Raw genomic sequence first — 19957 nt, forward strand, 5'->3', positions numbered from 1 at the left:
AAGAGAAAACTAAGAGAACTCTGAGAGAAATAAGTTCATTCCCCTTTTCAAGTCATACTGTATTCACCTTCTCGCCTATAACTTTCTTCTGTTGTATGTTTTTGCTTTCTTTTTGATTTATTTGTCCTACCCCAGATACATAAAATGAGTTCTGATCATCTGAAAGGAGGTGGATTAGGCGGGGCGTCGTTGACCTTCATTTATGCAGGATGTCAGATCTGTCTGCTCGCCGCTGCCATATACGAAGTTAAACCCTCCTGATGCCAGAGATGCGAGGCCATAGGATTGGAGTGTATTTATCCCCAGAGTCACGGGCGAAACAAGCGGCAGGACACCAACGAAGGCTCGCGGGCAGTACGTGACCGAACAGCTTGATGTACTGTACTTAACTACAGGAGTCGCTAATGCACTACATCGAACGGGCTGGCGGTGATCCTGTTCCGGTAACCCGCTGGTAACATCGGGGGATCCCGCAGCAGACAAAGGTCAATCCGCATGTGCGAATGACGCCAATTGACCCCTCCCAGCCACATGCAAGTCCAATGGGTGCCGAGATCAAGTGAAGGGGTACTTTTCCTCCTAACCTTGACGACGGTCGTCTGTCTTTCTCCAAAATCCCCCTTCGACCCCAACGACGGGAAAGATACTCTACACATTCTGACATACATCCGACGGTAATTTTCATCCTGTGCCATCTCGAAGAAACCCTGGTCAACATGTCTCGACCTGGCACTCCCTCGATGCTAATTTTCGACGTCTTGGGCACAGTCTTTGAATGGAGATTCTGCATTGCGAACCAGCTGAAGGCTGCAGCAGAAAGGGCCCTGCAAGACCAGGCTCGCGAGATTGCTGTGGATGTGCGAGGCCGTGTCTCCGACCTAGCGCCCTCAACATGGAATGAAATCACAGACGAGTGGCACCGCTCGTATATGAACTTCGGACGCAGCTTTGATCCATCCAAGCCCTTTGTATCTGTAGACGAACACAACCGCGTCTCTCTAAGCAATATCTTCACCGACAGGCGTCTGCGGGATCTTTTCAATGACGACGATCTCCAGCACTTGACTCTCTGTTGGCATCGCCTCGATCCGTACGCGGACAGTGTTCAAGGCCTTGCGCTGCTCAACACCAAGTTTCCGACTTCCACATTGTCCAACGGTAATGTCAAACTTCTCGAAGATCTAGTGGAGCACGGTTCTTTGCCTTTCAAGCATATAAGCAGTGCAGAGCACTTCAATGCTTACAAGCCAGCGCCAGAAGTCTATCATGCCGCTGCGCGCAGGTTCGGGTTAGAGACCTCGCAGTGTTGCCTTGTCGCTGCCCATCTTCACGACCTGCAAGCCGCCAAAAAGTGCGGGTTCCAGACAATTTATATCGAGCGACCTTTGGAAGAAGCTTGGGATGCGGAACGCGTCGCCCAAGCTAAAGGAGAAGGATTTGTTGATTACTGGATCGGCATCGAAAGATCAGGTCTTTTGGACGTTGCTCGGTATTTTGGAATAGAGACAGACGCGTAGGTCCATGTCTTCGCCTACAATACACCCTTTGTGCGCTGGTTAGAATCATAGTTGTCTTCTAGTTTTATCGCCGCTCTTCCGCGCAGTAGACAGTCTGGATATCAAACCAACACGGCAATTTATCCTTTGGCTAAGTGATCTATTACTCTCATCCACGTTCTCAAAGCTTTGCCCGAACACGTGGTCCCGAAATGATCAGTCGTGCTCCGACCAGAGCGAGGACCGCCACGATCAACGCGGGTCCTGCCCACATCTGCGCAGCCAGGTACTCCCCACCGGTGCGCGCTATCAATGTCCCCGCCACAGAGGACCCAGTCAACGGGCCAAAGCTCATAATGGTCAGGGCCATACCAACTCGCATGCCAATCTTATCAAGGTCTTTCGTCAACGAGGGCACTGTTCCACTGCCGATGCTAGTCCATAGAACACCGCGAAGACGTACAGCTCGACTGTGGTATGCACGGCGGCCCAGGCAAATATCAGAATGCCACAAAGGGCCACGCAAGGAATGAGGCAGTTGAGCGGACCAATGTAGCGATCGGCCAAGTATCCGAGGGGGTCTCGGACGGAATTACCGAGGGCGTTAATGATGATTATCAATGTCGCACCGGATTTTTGGAGATCCCCAACACCTCTGTCGCATAAACCTGGATCTAAACTATACTTAACTCTCGATATACGACACCTCTCATGATGGGGACTGTACGTAGAAGAAAAAACGTCCAATATGACCATTACATGGCATCACCTGAATCTCTGCCAACTGGCACCGTCTTTCTGGTTCCATCAAAGTTGATTTGGATATCTTGTATGGTGCAATGTTGCCGTAGAAGATCCCGTTGAACTGGTGGGAAAATGCGGGCTCTTCAAGATGGACAATAAATTCCACTAGAAAGGTATCTTTATCATTTATACTTTAGTTAAAGATCAGACTCCTCATCGAGGCAGTTTAGATACATTAATGCTTTCTTTGGATCAAGAACTATATCTTCTCTCTATCCGATGTTTGGTTGGTATGCTATTGAATTCCGGGTGGTGCGGTCCTACTATTATCGCTATACAATCATTATGCAAACGAGTATATTTATTTCAATCCATACAGATATCATTCCTAATGATCAGGTACTGAGTCATACTAAACAGCCGCAGCCGCAATCGCAGCCGCACGACACTCGGACCGCCATGCGTGAAGGCCTTAGCTTTCGGGGTTTGGCCCAATGACAACTCATGTCACCTGAATCCCTGCCTGGTGGCGGGCCTTTTATTGCGTCGAGTCACATCAACTTGGAGGGGTTTCCTCCTTCATCCACCCATCACCCCGTCCCAAGTACTCGCCATGGCTGAGCTCACAACCCGTAATGGCGGTCCCTTTGACCGTACACTCTTTGAGTCGCTATTAAAGCGCCGACTTTTCTATACAGGATCATTTGAAATCTATCGAACCTCCGGAAATCTTAAAGGCGATAGCAGGGGTCTCTACGATTATGGACCTCCCGGATGTGCGCTCCAGTCGAACATTGTGGACTTATGGCGGAAACACTTCGTTCTTCAGGAGGATATGCTAGAACTTGATTGTACAATTTTAACACCAGAAGAAGTCTTCAAAACCAGTGGCCACGTGGATAAGTTCGAGGATTGGATGTGCAAAGATACGAAAAAGGGAGACTCCTTACGTGCCGACCACCTCATCGAGGCTGTCCTTGGGGCAAGACTAAAAGGAGATAAAGCAGCTAGAGGAATTGCTGGTGAGGGTTATAACGCCGATAGCTCAGGCAAAAAGAAAAAGAAGGGTCCCAAAGTGAGCGACATCAAGGCGATGAAACTGGAAGACTCTGTTGTGGCAGAATACGAGGAAGTGCTTGCCAAGGTATATATGCATGGAGAAGCCCTTGCCACTCACATTTAATGCTTATCGTGGACTTCCTAGATTGATAATTACGATGGACCTGAGCTCGGCCAATTGATTGAGAAGTATGACATTCGAAACCCGGATGGGGACACACCGGTTTCGCCACCGGTTCCCTTCAACTTGATGTTTAAGACAACAGTGGGTCCCAGCAGTGCTTCCCCGGGATACCTCCGACCAGAGACAGCCCAAGGCCAGTTCCTAAACTTTAAGAAACTCCTGGACTACAACCAGAACTCGATGCCATTTGCGTCTGCCTCAATCGGAAAATCGTTCCGCAATGAGATTTCCCCTCGTTCTGGCCTCCTCCGCGTCAGAGAATTTTTGATGGCTGAGATAGAGCATTTTGTCGATCCAGAAGGCGGCAAGAAGCATCCTAAATTCGACTTGGTCAAAGATCTACAGCTCAGCTTCCTTGATCGCGCAACCCAGCTGGGCGGTAAGACCAGTCTCCAAAAATCCACGATCGGAGAGGCAGTGTCCAGTAGAATGGTAGACAATGAAACATTGGGATACTTCCTAGGCCGCATCTATCTCTTCCTGCTCAAGATCGGCGTCGATGCGAATAAAGTCCGATTCCGCCAACACATGGCAAACGAGATGGCCCATTATGCTACTGACTGCTGGGACGCCGAGCTCCAGACCACCTATGGTTGGATTGAATGTGTCGGATGTGCGGATCGCAGCGCCTACGATCTGACAGTTCATTCTAAGAAAACTGAAGAGCCACTTGTCGTCCGTGAATCCCGGCGTGAGCCACTGAAAGTTGAAGAATGGCAAATCGACATCAACAAGCCCAAGCTGGGACCACTCTTCAAGAAGAACGCTAAGGCTGTTGAAGCGGCGCTCATCTCGCTCGCCCAGTCTGAGCGGGAATCTCTAGCTACGACTTTAGAAGAAAAGGGTGTCGTTTCTGTCACGGTCCCCGAGATGGCAGAACAAATTGATGTTACCAAAGACTTGATCAGTATCGTCAAGCGGATTAGGATTGAAAACATCCGCGAATACATTCCTAACGTTATCGAGCCCTCATTCGGCATCGGGCGGATTTTCTACAGTCTGCTGGAGCATGTTTACTGGCATCGTGCTAACGATCCTGCGCGTGGTGTATGTCACTCCTGGTTCTAACTTCTGCTGGACTATTTCCCCTGTCCAGTTTCATCTATATGAACTAATGTGTGGTATCAGGTTCTGTCCCTTCCCGTCTCGGTGGCGCCCACGAAAGTTCTCATTGTCCCTCTCTCCACTCACCAAAACTTTGTTCCCCTAACAAAGAAAATCACTGAGGATCTCCGTGAACTGGGCATATCTTGCCGCGCTGATGAGTCTTCTGCAAGCATTGGAAAGAGGTATGCCCGCAACGATGAATTGGGTATTCCGCTGGGTGTAACGATCGACTTCGATTCTGTGAAGGATGGAACGATCACGCTGCGTGAGCGTGACAGTACCAAGCAAGTCCGCGCCTCTAAAGAGGAAGTTTTCAGTGCTATTGAGTCTCTTATTAGCGGAAAGGAGAAGTGGGAGGATGTCTTTGCGCGACTTCCTGAGTTTTTGGGTCAGAGTGGGGATGACTGAATCTGCTCTTCATGTACTCTCATATGCATAGCATACTTATGAGTCTCTCTCGTGGGTATTCAGGAAGTCATTCATGACGCTGACATTTGTCTTTGGGTTAGTTGCTCATCTAAGGATCTACACGACTCGGCCAACAACCATACGCTCGCTTCGACCCATCAACCAACTACTTACTGGCTTTTCCCGATTCTATTCTTCTACCAGCGACGAGGTAATCAGAGAGGTAGAGACAAATAGAAGAGAACGCAAAAAAGACATACAACAGAAGGGATTCGCTGGTGGTCACCCACCCAACTACTAACCTCCCGGCGTGTGGCTTAAGTACGGCTGAGCGGACGGGAAGCCCTGTTTTCCACACCCTATGGTCGTATGTGCTTGTTTAGAGCTTCTAGAGCCTTATATCCTGTCCTTTGATATTCTCGTGATCTCCAATAATATCGTCTTCCAAGCGCCCAGTGTCTCCAGATCCCGGAATGGTCTAATCCGCAGAACCAGTGGTAGCACCAGCCATCTCCTGGACGCGACCTCCACCCTTCCTTTGAATGCATTTATTATGCCATATTATTGTTTCTCAAACTTTCTATTTCGTCATCTTCATGACGCCCAATGCTGTCGGAATCCGGAAGAGTTTACTTATGACCATCACTGGTACCCCGGGTAATCTTCAGCCCAAGTACTTCATCATCTCAATTGGCATTAGTCTGTGTAGGCAATATAAGCCGCAAAGTCCCTCCCTTATAAATGTATAAGCGAGCGATGAGCTCCTCGTGCTCTGCCTTCCCACGCGACGATAGGCCAGGTGGCCCTACTTGTCTAGCCGGGTTATTCAGAGTATATGATTGAAGGGACAGCCCCACGTCAACCCACTGGCATCAACTTAGCTCCTTGCTTTGCACCAGGTGTCTCCCATGCTGTGTCTTGTGAGTACATCAAGATAAAGCCCAACGCAAGGGATTGGCAGGAACAAGGCAGAAGCCCAGTGGAAGATTTTGATAAACACGCGGCGACCCCCAGAGGCCTCAAGGCCAAAGGAAACAGATATCATCAGCTAGTTTCATGATAGTCTTTGGGGGGGAGGTGGGCGTGCGGGAGTAATCGAAAGGAAAAAGAGATAAGGGGCGAAAGAACAAGCAGATATGTACTTAGAAAAATAGGGCTGCACTGAAAACGCTATAAAAGGGGGAAGGCAGTCACAAGGACAAGTTACTTCGGTATTATGACAACGAAGTGAAGGCACTCGTAAACAGGGAATATGATTGAAGAGACACGATGATTGAGGGCAAGATTGGCAGGCGAGGTAAGTAAAAAAAAAGCAAAAGATGAGACCATCTGTACTATCAGCGGTGACTTCGACAACGTCAACAGCGATTCCTAACAGCTGGCACAATCTCTCTCGCTGAGTTCCTACTGAGACCTGACACCCAATTGTCCTGCCACCGACCGGTGGCAGCATTAAGGACTATCGGGCGTCTTTAAATGGCTTGCACCGTTGCTTTGAGAAGACTTGTTCGGTATGGTTGATTCGACTATACATTTGTCACATCCCTGGGAAACACTGCCGACCTCCATTCGCACATCGAATTTCTGCGTCACGCGTGCACATATTATATGGCGAGGCATACGGGTCAGCCTGGCTGACTATAATAAAGCATTAAAGCACAGAACGATCTTGACTCGGATTAGTCAATAGGTTACCACAAAAAAAGAGAGAAAATTTTAAGAACAAAACCACGTGGAAAGCACTATCTTGTAAATGCCGAAGTCGTGTTTATGGGTTGCTATAAAAAAGAAATAGAAAGAAAAAGAAAAAGAAAAAAAGAACGACCGAGACGTGACTCGAACACGCAACCACTGCCACATCCACTACCGGAAGGCAGCGCGCTACCATTGCGCCACCCGGCCGCTTTTGATGCTAATGAAGCAAAGCTTTTGCATTATATTCCAAGACAGTATATGACCAGTCAGAAGAAAATAAAGAGTTCGGAAATCCTCACTATACACATTAATGTGTGGCAGTGGTATACTCGCTATTCAAAAGAATATAACTCTATGTCCCTCACAGCTCCATGTTTGACTTTTGACTACTAGGTATGTTGTAATGAAGATTATGTTGGGTCGAGATTGAGGTTAGTAAATAATGTCGTCATGACGGTGCTAATCGGTCGGTCCGAATATATAATGGGCAGCCGAAGTAGTATATGCCAGTCCACCAAACTCACGATCAATAGTAGTACTGACTGGAGTAGTCCTGCCATCCTCGCTATAAAATGGTCACTACTTTTTTTTTCTTTTTTCTTTCTCCTTTTCTTTCTTCTTTTCTTTTTCTTTTCTTTTTCTTTTCTTTTTCTTTTCTTTTTCTTTTCTTTTTCTTTTCTTTTTCTTTTCTTTTTCTTTTCTTTTTCTTTTCTTTTCTTTTCTTTTCTTTTTTTGCTGGGCCTCGCCAAGCCTTGCAACCTACTAGGGTTGGCTGGCCTTCGTGTCGCGAGCTAATATGGATGGTCTTCCATGCATCTCCCTACTTTTAGCATGCCGTGGTGAGTTCCACAAAAATGCTGCCTTTTCTCATGAAAATCCCAAGCTTAGAAAATAGCCAATATCTGATTAGAGATTAAAGGCTACTATTGGCAAGGACCTTCACCCGCACACAACCGGTAGACCTGAAATCCATAAAGCCTAGCATAAGCATTATCTCGGCTTCAAGCCCACCGTATCTCATTGTAAATCAGTGAATCATATCCCTCCCCGAAAAAGCATGAGTATGGCTAGATAGCCTCATGTAGCTGACTTCTACCTGGTCAGAGGCCGTTTATAACCAGTAAACCAGTAATGACTAAGAAGGCAACACGTCGCAAGGTATCATGTTTCCAATACAGCAAGGATCAGTCACACAAACGGAGTGAGCCGACAAGAAAAGTTCAATAGGCCTTGATTTTCGAGCCTGGAACTTTGCTGCATTCACTTTCACCTCTTGGCCACTAGCCCAACTAGTAATCCTTGTTTACTCCCCCCTCATCCCAAAACTCCTCGTCAACACCATCCATCACAACTCCATCACCTCTTTACACTTTCCCCTCATACATCAAACCCACAACAATCCTATCGCCAATAATACCCATCTCTACTCCAAAATGACTAGTAGCGAAGAACACCACGAAGAGACTGGCCGTATGTATTATAACCTCCACCAAACGAACGATCATACTTACATAAAGACAGAGTTTGGCACTGTCCCCATCTCCATCGACACTCTGAAAGAATTCTACATGGGTGTCCTCGCTAAGATGGAAGAAAGATACCATAAGCTTCCCAAGGCTCTCGCCGTTGAGCTCAAGCTCAAAGATAATTCCGGAGAAGGCCGCTATTCCCTGGAATTCCTCGTTAGTCACACACCCGCTACCCATGAGAATATTCCAAGTCTGACAGTATGGATGTGACAGTTGAGTGCCACTGAGGAGACCACCGCAGAACAGAGATCCACTACCTTTTCCACCATTCTTCATACCATGTCGGAAGAGTCGAAGTTTGAAGGACTGAACATGGACATTCGCGTCAAGTGTATCACTGTCTGAGCTGAGACGTGACAGATGGGTTGATGGGGCGGGCTTCATTTACTGAATCGATCAGCGACAATCATGCTCCTGTGGGCTTGTGCGTACTCAGATATCAAAAATCTGCTCGACAATAAATACTGGACTATGGCAGAGAATGGTTTTGTCTTGTGAGGATTGTGGAGGCTCTAGGATGCAGGTCATAATAGTGTTAGGAATAATCTGCAATGTCATATGCCGTCTCTAGCCTGAAGCACAGTCTACTCAATGAAATGGATCGACTTTATTTTCCACCCCCAATTGTTCACAAAATGGAACATCGGATAGTTTTCTCCATGCAGTAATGGATAATCACAACATGTCGTCCAATATACTACGCGACAACGGGACGCTGATATACTACTCTTAAACCAACCGGATCGATCCCGTTGTTGCAGTCGGAATATCCAACCAGATAAATTACCAGCAACCACCCATATATCCATGCCTAGACAACTCATATAGCACCGATACCGCTAATACACCCAACTAGGTACATCAGAGTAGTAATTTGATGGTAGACTGAAGATTAACTGAAATTCCCCCATTTAATGGCCTGTAAGGGAACCCATTTGTGGTATTCGAGACGCCATTGTTCCTTCAAAAATTTCCCAAGGGTTTAGCTCATTCTAGTACCGTAGAGCGCCATAGGCTTGGGATCGATGTGTCGTCACTCAGCTGATGAGGTGTTATGTTCATCCCATTCAAACTAGAGACGGTGTACTCTGTGGGTAGAAGTTTACTTGCGACCGACAAAACAGCGCGGTAATATGGACTTCCAACATTGTAGGTAAAGAAGAAGAAAAATAAAAGTTTCCTAAAAATTGCAATTAAGATATGAATAGATCTTGCCGAAAGGTAAAGAGCTAGAGAAAGAAAAAGAGAAAAAGAAATCAGATAGCATGTCCTGGTTTCGATCCAGGGACCTCCGGGTTATGAGCCCGGCGCTCTTCCCCTGAGCTAACATGCTGGGTGTATGATTAGTGTGCACTTTTTTAACATTATGAAGCAGGCCCAAAAACTAAGCACTCTACTGACTTTTAAGTATATTCGCTAGAAATTGGTCAAGGATGGGTGAGAGAAAATCAGGTGATCACGGATATATATCTGCTTGACTCTTTATGATAATAACCCATGGTCTTAAGAGTAGAGTTATTGGCACATCTCCTGGCATCCCCCACTGGAGCGTTTCTCTTGCCTTGACAGGAGTGCCACTGGCCTTCCACAGGAGACCAAGATGCATTCGAACATGGCATATACGCCATTACTTCAATTCAAGATCGATATTTAGGATTCCCCTGTCTATAGTATCACAGACGGGAGTAGGAAAAGGTTTTAGGAATATGGGATTATGCACAGCACAAGTTATATTCATGTGGCATTGCTGAAGTAGGAGTTCTAAGTAGGGCTGTTTGATCCCACAAGCGTGATTTCATAAAATATCAGGTAAAAAACTATTACACGGGACGAAGCTTCAATGAACGAAACAAGCCTGTCAATAACTTACTGATTTGAGTTCATACACGAGACCAAAACTGCAGACATACCGCACTGATAAATCTCAATGGGCGCCCGCCGCGCTCGCGATCATCTGACCGGGGTTATTAACCGCTAAACATTGCGTCCTTGCCGCTATCTACTCTTTACCACCGCCCCCTACTTCCTTTTCCCTCGTGAGTCGCCAACCTTTTCACCTGCCATTTCCACGACCGCAAAACAGCTGCTTGATTCGTTTTCTTCACGCTTCTCTATCCACCTCGTGTGTCACAAAACTTTCGACAGTCATGAAGATTCCCTCAAACCTCACTTGGTTTGACAATGACGACTACATCGGCCTGAAGCTTGCTTTTCCGGCCGGTTCTACTTGGCAGTTAGAAAGAAAGATCAAAGAAAGCGAAGACTTGTACACTCAAAAAACAAGTGAGCTTTATAAGTTTACGTCACAGGCACGAGCTACATTTGTAACCTACAAAGTTGCCGGGAATGGCCCATCTACTGCAGCTATCAAGATCCACATGCAGTATGTCCGTCCGACACGCAATATATAAATGGCTTTATTCCAAATCTGGGATGCAGGATTCCGTGCTGGGAAACAGTCACCAAGAAGCCATCTGTTCGGGCTAAACAGGCAGATCCTGAGATCCCCTACAGAGGTAGCAGCGAGGTTGAGGCTCTTTCTATTCTGACGAAAGCCAGGTGTTCTAGCGCACCGTATCTGATTGATTGGACGTACCGAAGGCAGAATGATAGTGAATGGGTCCCTGGTGGTTATATCCATTTCATTGCAATGGAGCTACTGCCAGGGGTAAACGTTTCTTCGATCTTTAACAGTATGGAACGCCGGGAGCGTGATAATTTGCGCAGCGCATTCAAGAAGGCCTGGATGTAGGGTTTCAATACACTAACCATTCCTTGAAAGCAGATGATCTAACTCTGGTCAATTTGCAGTGAATGCATGTCGTGTGGCGTGGAACATGACGACACTGGCTTACAGAACCTACTCTGGGATAGGGAACAGCATAAATGGTTAGTAACCGACTTCCCGCTCACATGATTTTGGAGTTGCCGTACTTCCTTGGAACTTGTGGATCAGGCACTGAAGTCTTTGCTTTATTCAGTTATTTGATCGATTTCGAGCATTTTGATACGCCCAGTAGCAAATCTGTGACCTGGCGGGATAGGAACTATCTAGCGTGGAATCTGGCACAAGCACCCAATTTCGCCGACTTCGATGATATGTCGACATGGATATTATGAAATTCTCCTGAGGAATGATTGCATTGTCTAACCACACAGTCTACAGCTGTTTCTTTCTCTGTCCCTTTTTTGTGCCCTTTCAGATTCCTTTTGCTAAATCACTTCCTTATTGTCTTATTTCGAAGCCACTTTGTAGTCGTCTTTCAGTGCATCAAAATACGTGGTATGCCTTAGCTCGCCCATGGTAATATTGGCTACGCTATCCCTACCATACCGACGTATTCTATCAGACCGTTTACAGTTCTGCCACGCCTCTGTTTGTCTGATAGAATAGAGCACTAGATCAATCATCTGAACTGAAAATGCCTAATGTAACCGATGAAATTTAGTGAGATGCTCTTTAGCATATACGCGCACCGCTTTCTCACGACCAGCGAGGTTTCTTTCCAGAAGCTCACAAGAACACTGACCAACCGATTGGAGATGGTACCGAAGTGGCTGGATTGAGGAAGGGAGATGCTCTTCCAAGAGTAGCTGACTGCGTAGATGATGACGTGGCTATGCCATTGAAAAGATTATATTTGCTAGAGCCGCTTCCTGTACATTTTGACCACGTGAACTTGCTCGTTCAGTGGTGTATGTAAGCGCCTCCCCCCGCTCTCCCTCTTACACACTTCAATTTCACCCCACGACAACCTGCAAGGGCACTGAATAACCTCCCCCGAAATCTTAGATTTGACCCATCATGATAATTCCCTCCAACATCATTTGGTTTGATGACGATGATTGGTTAGGCTTAGAACTCTCTTTCCCGGCCGGCTCCACCTGGAGACTCACAAAGAAGATCAAGGAGAGCGAGGACATATACTCCCAAAGTGATCATGAAGACGATGTAGCTATCTCCGAGGCTCGTGCGGTTTTTGTTGCTTCCAGAGGGCCTGGGGCGGCTCCAACGACAGCAGTACTCAAGGTTCATATGCAGTATGTACTTGCTTTCGTCTCGTTTATTAAGTAAGAATAAAATTGAAGTCAGTTGATATAGGATACCGTGGTGGGGAAGCGCCACCAAAAGGCCACTCAGTCGGGCGCAGCAGGCTGTCTCGGAGACCTCCACAAGGGGCACGAGGGAAGTCGAAGCACTGACCCTCTTAACGAAAGCAGGTTGCTCTAGTACCCCACATCTGATCGACTGGATGAAGAGGCAGCAAACTCAGGATGAATGGGTTCCGGGTGGATACATTCATTTTATTGTGATGGAGAAGGTACCGGGTGTTGATGTCTCCCTAAACTTTGACACACTGGACCGGAAAGAACGAGATGAACTGAGAGCCGCTTTCAAGACATCATTTCTGTGAGTTACTGCTTGGCATTCTCGAAGTAAGGCCTAGTCTTATAGCTTTCTTTTCCACAGGGAATGTACTGCATGCGGAATAGTGAACCGTGACAGTGGATCTCAGAATCTTCGCTGGGACGCGGAAAGGCAAAAGTGGTAAGTCTCTCTGCAACTGTGTATTCGGAGGGTTCTCGAAGCGGCCGAACAATATACATGTAATTCGACTGACTCCGTGATTCTGCAAGTTACATAATTGACTGGGAGATGCATCACCCGTCAAGAAAAAGGGACGAAATTTGGAGCGATAAAAAATATATCAGTTGGAACTTAGCGAGGGTAGGGGAAGATGGTGACTACGATGACATGTCGACGTGGACTCTCTAGATCAATTATCATCACAGCTCGGCGCCAGATCAGTACTAAGTATGTGGCGCCATTTGCTCTCATTGCAGAGACCTCACAGCAGCCTAGCAGCGCTGTTATTCTATAGACGAATCTCTCTTTTGCATGTCGTAGTTTCAAATGCGGTACGAGCGCCACTTTGATGAATGTAAGATGGTTCTTGCTTATATCGTGTTCAGAACAATTTTGGATGAAGTATGTTTTTCTAGTTTTCCCCTGATCATTAATCTAGGACGTGTTAGACTTGGTCAAATTATATACCAGCGTAGCTGTTATGGTCTCAGAGGTTGTCTAGAGTAAGATTGATACTTCCAGTGTTTGACCTTGTGGGTATCCAGCAGCACAATGCACCTCTATTATTGCCTACCCAAGGAGCTGCGTACGGAATTGCCTACTCGCATGTCACACATCCTGTAATTTGTCTAAAGTAAATGAGCCCAAAGAGTCGATACCCAACGCTGGGTTCATGAAAAACCGTCCAACTTGTCCTCAAGAAGCAGCAGATGGTTATGCCTCTTCACACTAAACTGCCCAAATCAGGCAGTTATAAACGACTACTACCATACGACAAAGGCCCGGCATTCGAATCAATTCCATTCCTCTTTCCTAGAAAGATGTCAAGAAAGTCAGCTCGAGTGGAGTCTCCGTTGGCCTCTCATCGTTTCCCCTTCCGTATGAAATGTCTGGAATGCTTGGTTACGTCCGAAAATTCTCGAAAAGTTAGAATTTAATTCCTCTACCTTCGCGCGCACGCTCAAGTTCTCTCTTGCAAAGCCGTCTCAATCGTACAGTTAATGGCCATTTACAAGCAACCAAACATAAGGATATAACAACCAAAACTGGCTACACATCGACCTGCTTACCCCCCGTAAGCTTAACATAAGCGGACCCAAACTCCCGTTCCCACTTATCCACAAACTCGCGACTCATACCAGGAGCAATAACCGCATCCCCACGCTCCAACCCTTCCTTGAAGAAATCCATGAACTCCTCCACCGTGAGCGCATTAGGATTCTTATGCTTCTTATTATCATCGGGATCCTCCCGGTCGCGATGCAAATCCGTCCCCACCGACGGCGGCGCAACCTCAACCACCTTAATCTTATCAAACCCGCCGCTCGCCAACTGCGACCGCAAATTCATCGACCAGAAATGCAACCACGCTTTCGTGCCATTATACACAGGATTAATCACCGAGAATGGAACAAATGCCAGAATGGAAGAGACGTTCATGATCATAGCGCTTTCTTTATTCTTGAAGTGCTCCAACAGCCCCAGAGTCAAGTGCATGGGTCCTCGGATGTTGATGTCGATTTCCTGGTCGGCCTTGGTGAGGAATTCTGTTGGATCATCTTTTAGGACTTGCAGAGGCCGCTGAACGCCCGCGTTGTTGATTAGACAGTCGAGATCGGGGTGCTTTCTGATCAGGGATTCGATGAATGTCGGTATTTGAGAGGTGACTCCCGTATCCAGGACGAAGTAATCTGTCGCTCCAATCTCCTTCGCTGTTTCGCGTAGTGTGCTCTCTGTTCGGCCGGCTATTATGACTTTCTTGCCCTGTTCGAGGAGATAGGAGGCGATTGCTTTGCCGAGGCCGCCTCCGCCGCCGGTGACGAGGGCGCAGGAGAAATTCGGGTTCGACATGGCTAATAGTTATCTTAAATAATGAGATGCAATGTCAAAAGCTATGTATGTATGAATGGTAGGTAGGGCAGGGATTTGAATGAAGTTGAATTGATCGGTGAACTTATACTCTACCGATATGATTTCACCGGCTGTGACGTCAGTAGTATTGCTCCAAATTCCAGATTTGGCAAATATTTTGTGCCTGCCTCGGACTCGGAAGCGGTTTGCCGAGTTTTCTCGTAAGCATGGTGGACCGTCCTCGGAGATTTGGAGTGTCTGTCCGAGATCTCGGAAAACTTTGACGCCAAGTTACTCCAGTTTGGGGATTGTATTTGTCAGACATTCCAGCGTCTTCCAAGTTCCAACTCTAATTTCTCCAATACTCCAACCATAGGCGTTGTTTGTACGTTTCCGAGACCAGAGGCATCTTAGCGTCGCGCATCCTCATGGAATATTGCGGAGACCTGTGAGTCTTCGGTCTTGGTAGAACAGCGGAAATGGCGCAGGCTGTGTCTACTTGGTAGATGTATGTACCACTCAGTTAATCGATATGGGGATCATGACTCTCGTAGTGTGCATGGTATATTCAATGCTGTCGGGGGCGAATGTTCATAGGCCTGCATGCACTACTTTCGAAGAAATTGAGTGTCATTAAAGCGGCCGTTGCACCCTGCAGGAGGGCACGATTACGCTGATTTTCTATATTGGACGAATGATTTATTGTTGGGAATATTAGTACTGTGTCGTTGGATACTAACAAAACAGCAGTAAGTATGACCAAAATCTACTTCATAACGATTTGAAAGATCGCCGTGAATCAATATCAACTCTCAGTAGAAGGGACCTCGAAATCTTTTAAGAACAGCCACTTCCCTTTTCTCTTTAGATCAGCGTCCTTCCAATCATTTAACGTCATTTTCGGAAAAAACCAGCCAATACTACCATCCTCCTCGTCCGTGAAGATGGACAACATGGTGTGGTCATGTGCAATAAGGACCAGAACCTGATCGCTAGCGTCGAATTCCGCTATTCCATTTACTGACCGACAGCACTCATCAACGTCATGAGTATAGTCTGGAGCAGATATAAAGAAAGGCGTATCGGTGCTTCCTGGCTTGTACCCTAGCTGGGCAAATATATGACCAGGACAGACTGTCCCGTACTGCGGATGGGACGGCAAGGGGGAGGGTTGAATGATCTCCGGGATAGGACTCTGCTTGGTGGGTCGAAATTCACCGGGATGGTGTGCACAGTCCTGGCGATGTGTTCAGTGAGTTTAGCTGTTTCACTATACAGAAGAGCATTGATAGAAAGTAGAGAAGGAAGACCTACCGCTCCCATCAGGATAAACGAATCTGGTTGTACTCTCGCGAGGCCGCACATATGTTCTGGACTGTGTCCTGGTGTATGCAGCAGATAAAAGCTCCCATCGCCAAACCAGTCGATTGCTTTGAATCTCCCAATCGTTACCTTCCCCGGGTGTTGGTCAAAGTCCATCTCTCGCAGTGACCGTCCTCTCCAGTCGGATGATCTGACTGGCGCATCTGGCTTTTCCGGGTACCCTGGTGCAAATCTGCTGATGAAGGTCGGCCCCACGACCAAGTCTGTAGTGCCGGGGAATAATGAAGGGTTACCAGTATGGTCAAAATGGTGATGAGACCAAATTATAGCATTTATTTCCTCCAACAGGATGCCATTTTCGACGAGAAGGTCAGAGACGCTGCGGGGAGAGTAGACTTTCCATCCACTTTCTGGGTTCGTGCAAATGTCTCCAAAAGGCGGAGCGAGGTTCTCAAAGTCTTCTCGGAGAGAGAGGTCGAACAATAGTCTCTGGCCGGAGGGGTGAGTGATCAGAAAAGAATATGATGGCACCGCCAGTCGGTCATAGCCTGGAATCTTGGGGTTCATGAACTTCTCTGCGGGAAGATCAAGACTTGCACCACTATGTACCTGCTTAGTGATGTAGAAGGATGATAAAGGGTATTTAGAGACCACACGTGTCAATGAGAGAAACCGAGACGGTCTCTGCAGAGGATGGCAACTCAAGTCCTGATTGCGAAGCTGCCATATTGATCCAATCAATGTGGCTAACGACCCTGTATAGGAAATTGCTGTCGATGTGTGAAAAAGATGAATCGTCAATTCCTAGAATGCATAGGACTACCAAAGGATACTAGGATGTGGATAGAACAGCAATGAAATTGATGCAACGGCGGGGTTCGAGAAGTGCGACGTCATCCTTGCCGCTCTCCACCTGAACCGTGCCGCTATAATAGACTTACTATGAGCAAGGAATTCATGCTCGGTGGGGAAATGCAAGAACTTGACTATAAGGGTAAAATAATCTGCTTCAAAATAGTAATTCTGCTACAAAGTCGTATCATTCAGGGCCCATATGCGGCAGGATACAATTGTAAAAGTTTGGTCCCCAAATTGGAGAAGATGCAGATCGTATACGAAACGCTTATAGTCGATTTAGGCTACATAATGCCTGTGAATAAACAATGGATTTTTCACGGTTTAAGCTTAGACAGCAGGTCCCCACGTGTTGGGGAAATTGCTTGTATTATTGTTCGGCTCTCGGCCGATCCTCAAGCTTTCCCTCGGCTGTGGCCCCCGAGAGCTCTGTATGTACTCGCAGAGCTGAGGGAAAAGGAGCGCCAAAATTTTCCCGTGAAGGTTCTACCGACATATGATCGATTCGCAATTGCGATAATTCTTTTATTTGAATGGGTTTTGATTAACTGAATTATCGGTTATCGAACAATTCTGTATTACATAATACCACCGGCGTTTTTCCGACCCACACATTTTGTGGCTACAGGTCGCGTGACTCTACGGGAAGGGTCGCGTGATCCTTACCCTTTACATGTGATCAAAATAAGTATTAGTCATTAATAACAAGTTGCATAATCTTTATAATTACTGTATCTTTCTGCTGAATTTTAACTTTTCTTTTAATTTATAATTTACAGTCTAACAGTAAGTAATTACTAAGTACTTACTAAGTACTTGAATATTATAGATTTCGAAGAGCTTTTATATATGAATTCTGATAAAGGATTTAATATATAAAAATTAAAGATATTTAAGTATTTAATAACTACTTATCTAGAACTTGAAAACTAATTAAATTTATATAAAATAATACAGTTCTAATATCTTTAATTCAGGCTAAAGTCTTGCTACTTATATCTCTAAATTTTAAATATATTAATAATCTACCTGAATATCTAATAACTTATCTTTAAAAATATACTTATATTATTTCAGCATTACAACAAACACAGAAGAAGATAAAATAATTAATTTAAAAGATAATATATAAATACTTAATAAATACTTTATAATTAGCTGATAAATACTCAAGATTTAATATAATCAGTAACTAGTTAAAAATTAAAAATATCTAATCTTCTGCCCATTTTTTAACTGTTTAGTTAAATAATAGACTTAAAAATATTCTAAAGTTTTAGCTTATAAATTTTTAAATCTAGAAATTATTAATTATCATTATACTTCTGTTAATAATGAATTCTGGAAGAAGATTTATATTAATTATTAAAATCTTGAAATTCTAGAAACAGATTTAAGTAAAAGAAATACTTTTATATAAGTATTTATTAAGTAATCATAAAATACTTGACAAGTACTTTATAATTAATTATATTTTATTCTCAGATTCTATTATTCTCAAATAAAGTACTTTAAAAAAGATTTAGTTTATATTAATCAGCTATTAATATATAAATTAATTTTTAAAAGATATCTACAGCTAGTAAATTTTTAAAATTATTAATTATTTTCCAAGTACTTGATAAATACTTAGTAAATATTTACTTTTTTTAAAAAGTCTACAGGACGAAGTAACTTTATATATTAAATATATTAATAATAATTTTAATTTTTTTAAAAAATATTACTGAGATACTATTTAAGAAATAATAACTTTAAATCTTACCTTTTTAGAAAATCTATTTAATAATGATATTATTTCTCTGCAGGAAGAATATAGAAGTATAAAACTATTAATAATAAGATAAAAATAGTATAGTAAATACTTAGTAATTAATTTATAACTATTTATTAAATATTTATTTATTTATAAAAGATAGAGATTATCTCCAAGAACCTGGACAACTAAAATATCTATAATATAATATTATATTTAGTGTACTGGTTCCTGTGGATATTAAATAATATTTATATTATTTATTTATATTATATAAAATTTATAAATATCTATCTCTATTATTAAATAAACTACTAAAATAGATTTTACAAAGACTTAAACAGATTATTACTCAGATTAATAATTCTATAATAATAATAAGTAATTATTTCTTAACTACTTTCTAATCATTTACTAATTATTTAATAATTATTTTAAAGTATAGTTTTTAAGAAATCTACAGCTTGAAGAGTTCTGCAGAGAATATTAAGTTTCTACTTTTACTAAAATATATACTAGTTTATATAATAAAAATTATATTTTTATAATTTTTTATAAATAGTATTTACTTATATATCTAAGCAGGTAAGAAATTAATAGACTAATCTATTTATAAAATATTAATTTATTTATTAAAATATTTAACTATTTTATAACTACTTAACAAGTACTTATAAAGTATCTAGAACTATATTTAAAAATATTACTATGATTTACAGGATACTATAATTTTATATAATTTTAAAGAATTAGTTTAATTACTTTCAACTCTTCTATTATTTAAGATTAATATATCTTTTAAAAGACTATAATCAAGATTAGTAAGTAAAGTTCTTTTTATAACTTTTTTACCAGATTAGTATAAAAGTAAGATTTTAATTTTATAATTACTTATTAAATAATTACTATTTATTTATAAAATAATTATTCTTTTCCGGATTTTTACTTTACAGGACATAACTGATAGCTATTATTTATTTTTTCAGAAAGTATTTAATCTATTTATGAAGATTACTAGCTAATAATTCTAATTTCAGTTTATTCATAGTACTAGTATTCAAGGAATTATTCTTAATATAAATTCTAAATAATATACTGATAAGTTAGCTACTTCTAAACTATTTATTAATTACTTACTAACTGCTTATTAATTACTTAAGACTTAGATAATATCTACAAGAAATTAATTCTGATTATTATACTATAGAATAACAGCTTTTATACTTAGTTATTTTTTATTAAATTTATTTTTAATATATAATTTTAAAGATCCTTGGGCCAGGATCTCAAGAAAATAAAATTTAAAATTAAATAATAAATCTTCTTAATTATATAAATACAGATGGTGCTACCTGTGCGAAT

General features: G+C 43.3%; 7 protein-coding genes and 2 non-coding genes across 9 annotated transcripts; 5 read left to right on the forward strand and 4 right to left on the reverse strand.

The window, feature by feature from the left end:
* Positions 1 to 603: 603 nt before the first annotated feature.
* Positions 604 to 1601, forward strand: BO87DRAFT_381399 (haloacid dehalogenase, type II). The gene has a single exon (XM_025624520.1). The coding sequence runs from the start codon at positions 717 to 719 to the stop codon at positions 1515 to 1517; it is 801 nt and encodes a 266-aa protein (XP_025473819.1). The 5' UTR covers positions 604 to 716; the 3' UTR covers positions 1518 to 1601.
* A 1233-nt stretch (positions 1602 to 2834) lies between these two features.
* On the forward strand, positions 2835 to 5244 carry BO87DRAFT_463878 (glycyl-tRNA synthetase). Its single transcript, XM_025629270.1, has 3 exons — positions 2835 to 3384; positions 3445 to 4530; positions 4612 to 5244. The coding sequence occupies exons 1-3, from the start codon at positions 2854 to 2856 to the stop codon at positions 4996 to 4998; spliced, it is 2004 nt and encodes a 667-aa protein (XP_025473820.1). The 5' UTR covers positions 2835 to 2853; the 3' UTR covers positions 4999 to 5244.
* Positions 5245 to 6819: 1575 nt separating this feature from the next.
* On the reverse strand, positions 6820 to 6900 carry BO87DRAFT_t282. Its single transcript has one exon. It is a non-coding gene; the product is annotated as a tRNA-Arg (tRNA).
* Positions 6901 to 8063: 1163 nt separating this feature from the next.
* Positions 8064 to 8745, forward strand: BO87DRAFT_411330 (uncharacterized protein). Its single transcript, XM_025626434.1, has 3 exons — positions 8064 to 8163; positions 8215 to 8375; positions 8436 to 8745. Exons 1-3 carry the CDS (start codon positions 8127 to 8129, stop codon positions 8565 to 8567), a joined length of 330 nt encoding a protein of 109 aa, XP_025473821.1. The 5' UTR covers positions 8064 to 8126; the 3' UTR covers positions 8568 to 8745.
* A 738-nt stretch (positions 8746 to 9483) lies between these two features.
* On the reverse strand, positions 9484 to 9555 carry BO87DRAFT_t281. The gene has a single exon. It is a non-coding gene; the product is annotated as a tRNA-Met (tRNA).
* Positions 9556 to 10369: 814 nt separating this feature from the next.
* BO87DRAFT_346924 (uncharacterized protein) lies at positions 10370 to 11467 on the forward strand (the record flags this gene model as incomplete). Its single annotated transcript, XM_025620919.1, has 4 exons — positions 10370 to 10605; positions 10662 to 10970; positions 11034 to 11111; positions 11204 to 11467. The coding sequence occupies 4 exons, from the start codon at positions 10370 to 10372 to the stop codon at positions 11340 to 11342; spliced, it is 762 nt and encodes a 253-aa protein (XP_025473822.1). The 3' UTR covers positions 11343 to 11467.
* A 560-nt stretch (positions 11468 to 12027) lies between these two features.
* Positions 12028 to 12637, forward strand: BO87DRAFT_431602 (uncharacterized protein; the record flags this gene model as incomplete). Its single annotated transcript, XM_025627598.1, has 2 exons — positions 12028 to 12263; positions 12325 to 12637. The coding sequence occupies 2 exons, from the start codon at positions 12028 to 12030 to the stop codon at positions 12635 to 12637; spliced, it is 549 nt and encodes a 182-aa protein (XP_025473823.1).
* A 1192-nt stretch (positions 12638 to 13829) lies between these two features.
* BO87DRAFT_381404 (short-chain dehydrogenases/reductase) lies at positions 13830 to 14717 on the reverse strand. Its single transcript, XM_025624521.1, has one exon. It carries the CDS (start codon positions 14659 to 14661, stop codon positions 13861 to 13863), a length of 801 nt encoding a protein of 266 aa, XP_025473824.1. The 5' UTR covers positions 14662 to 14717; the 3' UTR covers positions 13830 to 13860.
* A 671-nt stretch (positions 14718 to 15388) lies between these two features.
* On the reverse strand, positions 15389 to 16836 carry BO87DRAFT_463883 (MBL fold metallo-hydrolase). The gene is made up of 3 exons (XM_025629271.1): positions 16641 to 16836; positions 15976 to 16585; positions 15389 to 15898 (listed from the first exon to the last, which is right to left on the reverse strand). The coding sequence occupies exons 1-3, from the start codon at positions 16709 to 16711 to the stop codon at positions 15467 to 15469; spliced, it is 1113 nt and encodes a 370-aa protein (XP_025473825.1). The 5' UTR covers positions 16712 to 16836; the 3' UTR covers positions 15389 to 15466.
* Between the last annotated feature and the right edge of the window lie 3121 nt (positions 16837 to 19957).

Source organism: Aspergillus neoniger, assembly GCF_003184625.1.
Source record: "Aspergillus neoniger CBS 115656 unplaced genomic scaffold BO87scaffold_76, whole genome shotgun sequence".
In the NCBI taxonomy this organism is placed as follows: domain Eukaryota; kingdom Fungi; phylum Ascomycota; class Eurotiomycetes; order Eurotiales; family Aspergillaceae; genus Aspergillus; species Aspergillus neoniger.

What these genes read in the sequence shown, in the direction of transcription:
- BO87DRAFT_381399 (XM_025624520.1), top strand. Translation starts at nt 717, where the DNA reads ATGTCTCGACCTGGCACTCCCTCGATGCTAATTTTCGACGTCTTGGGC.
- BO87DRAFT_463878 (XM_025629270.1), top strand. Translation starts at nt 2,854, where the DNA reads ATGGCTGAGCTCACAACCCGTAATGGCGGTCCCTTTGACCGTACACTC. An exon ending in ACGAGGAAGTGCTTGCCAAG is followed by an intron (nt 3,385 to 3,444) that starts GTATATATGCAT and finishes TGGACTTCCTAG; the next exon opens with ATTGATAATTACGATGGACC. An exon ending in CTAACGATCCTGCGCGTGGT is followed by an intron (nt 4,531 to 4,611) that starts GTATGTCACTCC and finishes GTGTGGTATCAG; the next exon opens with GTTCTGTCCCTTCCCGTCTC.
- BO87DRAFT_411330 (XM_025626434.1), top strand. Translation starts at nt 8,127, where the DNA reads ATGACTAGTAGCGAAGAACACCACGAAGAGACTGGCC. An exon ending in ACACCACGAAGAGACTGGCC is followed by an intron (nt 8,164 to 8,214) that starts GTATGTATTATA and finishes ACATAAAGACAG; the next exon opens with AGTTTGGCACTGTCCCCATC. An exon ending in GCTATTCCCTGGAATTCCTC is followed by an intron (nt 8,376 to 8,435) that starts GTTAGTCACACA and finishes TGGATGTGACAG; the next exon opens with TTGAGTGCCACTGAGGAGAC.
- BO87DRAFT_381404 (XM_025624521.1), bottom strand. Translation starts at nt 14,661, where the DNA reads ATGTCGAACCCGAATTTCTCCTGCGCCCTCGTCACCGGCGGCGGAGGC.
- BO87DRAFT_463883 (XM_025629271.1), bottom strand. Translation starts at nt 16,711, where the DNA reads ATGGCAGCTTCGCAATCAGGACTTGAGTTGCCATCCTCTGCAGAGACC. An exon ending in TCGGTTTCTCTCATTGACAC is followed by an intron (nt 16,586 to 16,640) that starts GTGTGGTCTCTA and finishes GCAGGTACATAG; the next exon opens with TGGTGCAAGTCTTGATCTTC. An exon ending in CGTTTATCCTGATGGGAGCG is followed by an intron (nt 15,899 to 15,975) that starts GTAGGTCTTCCT and finishes ACACATCGCCAG; the next exon opens with GACTGTGCACACCATCCCGG.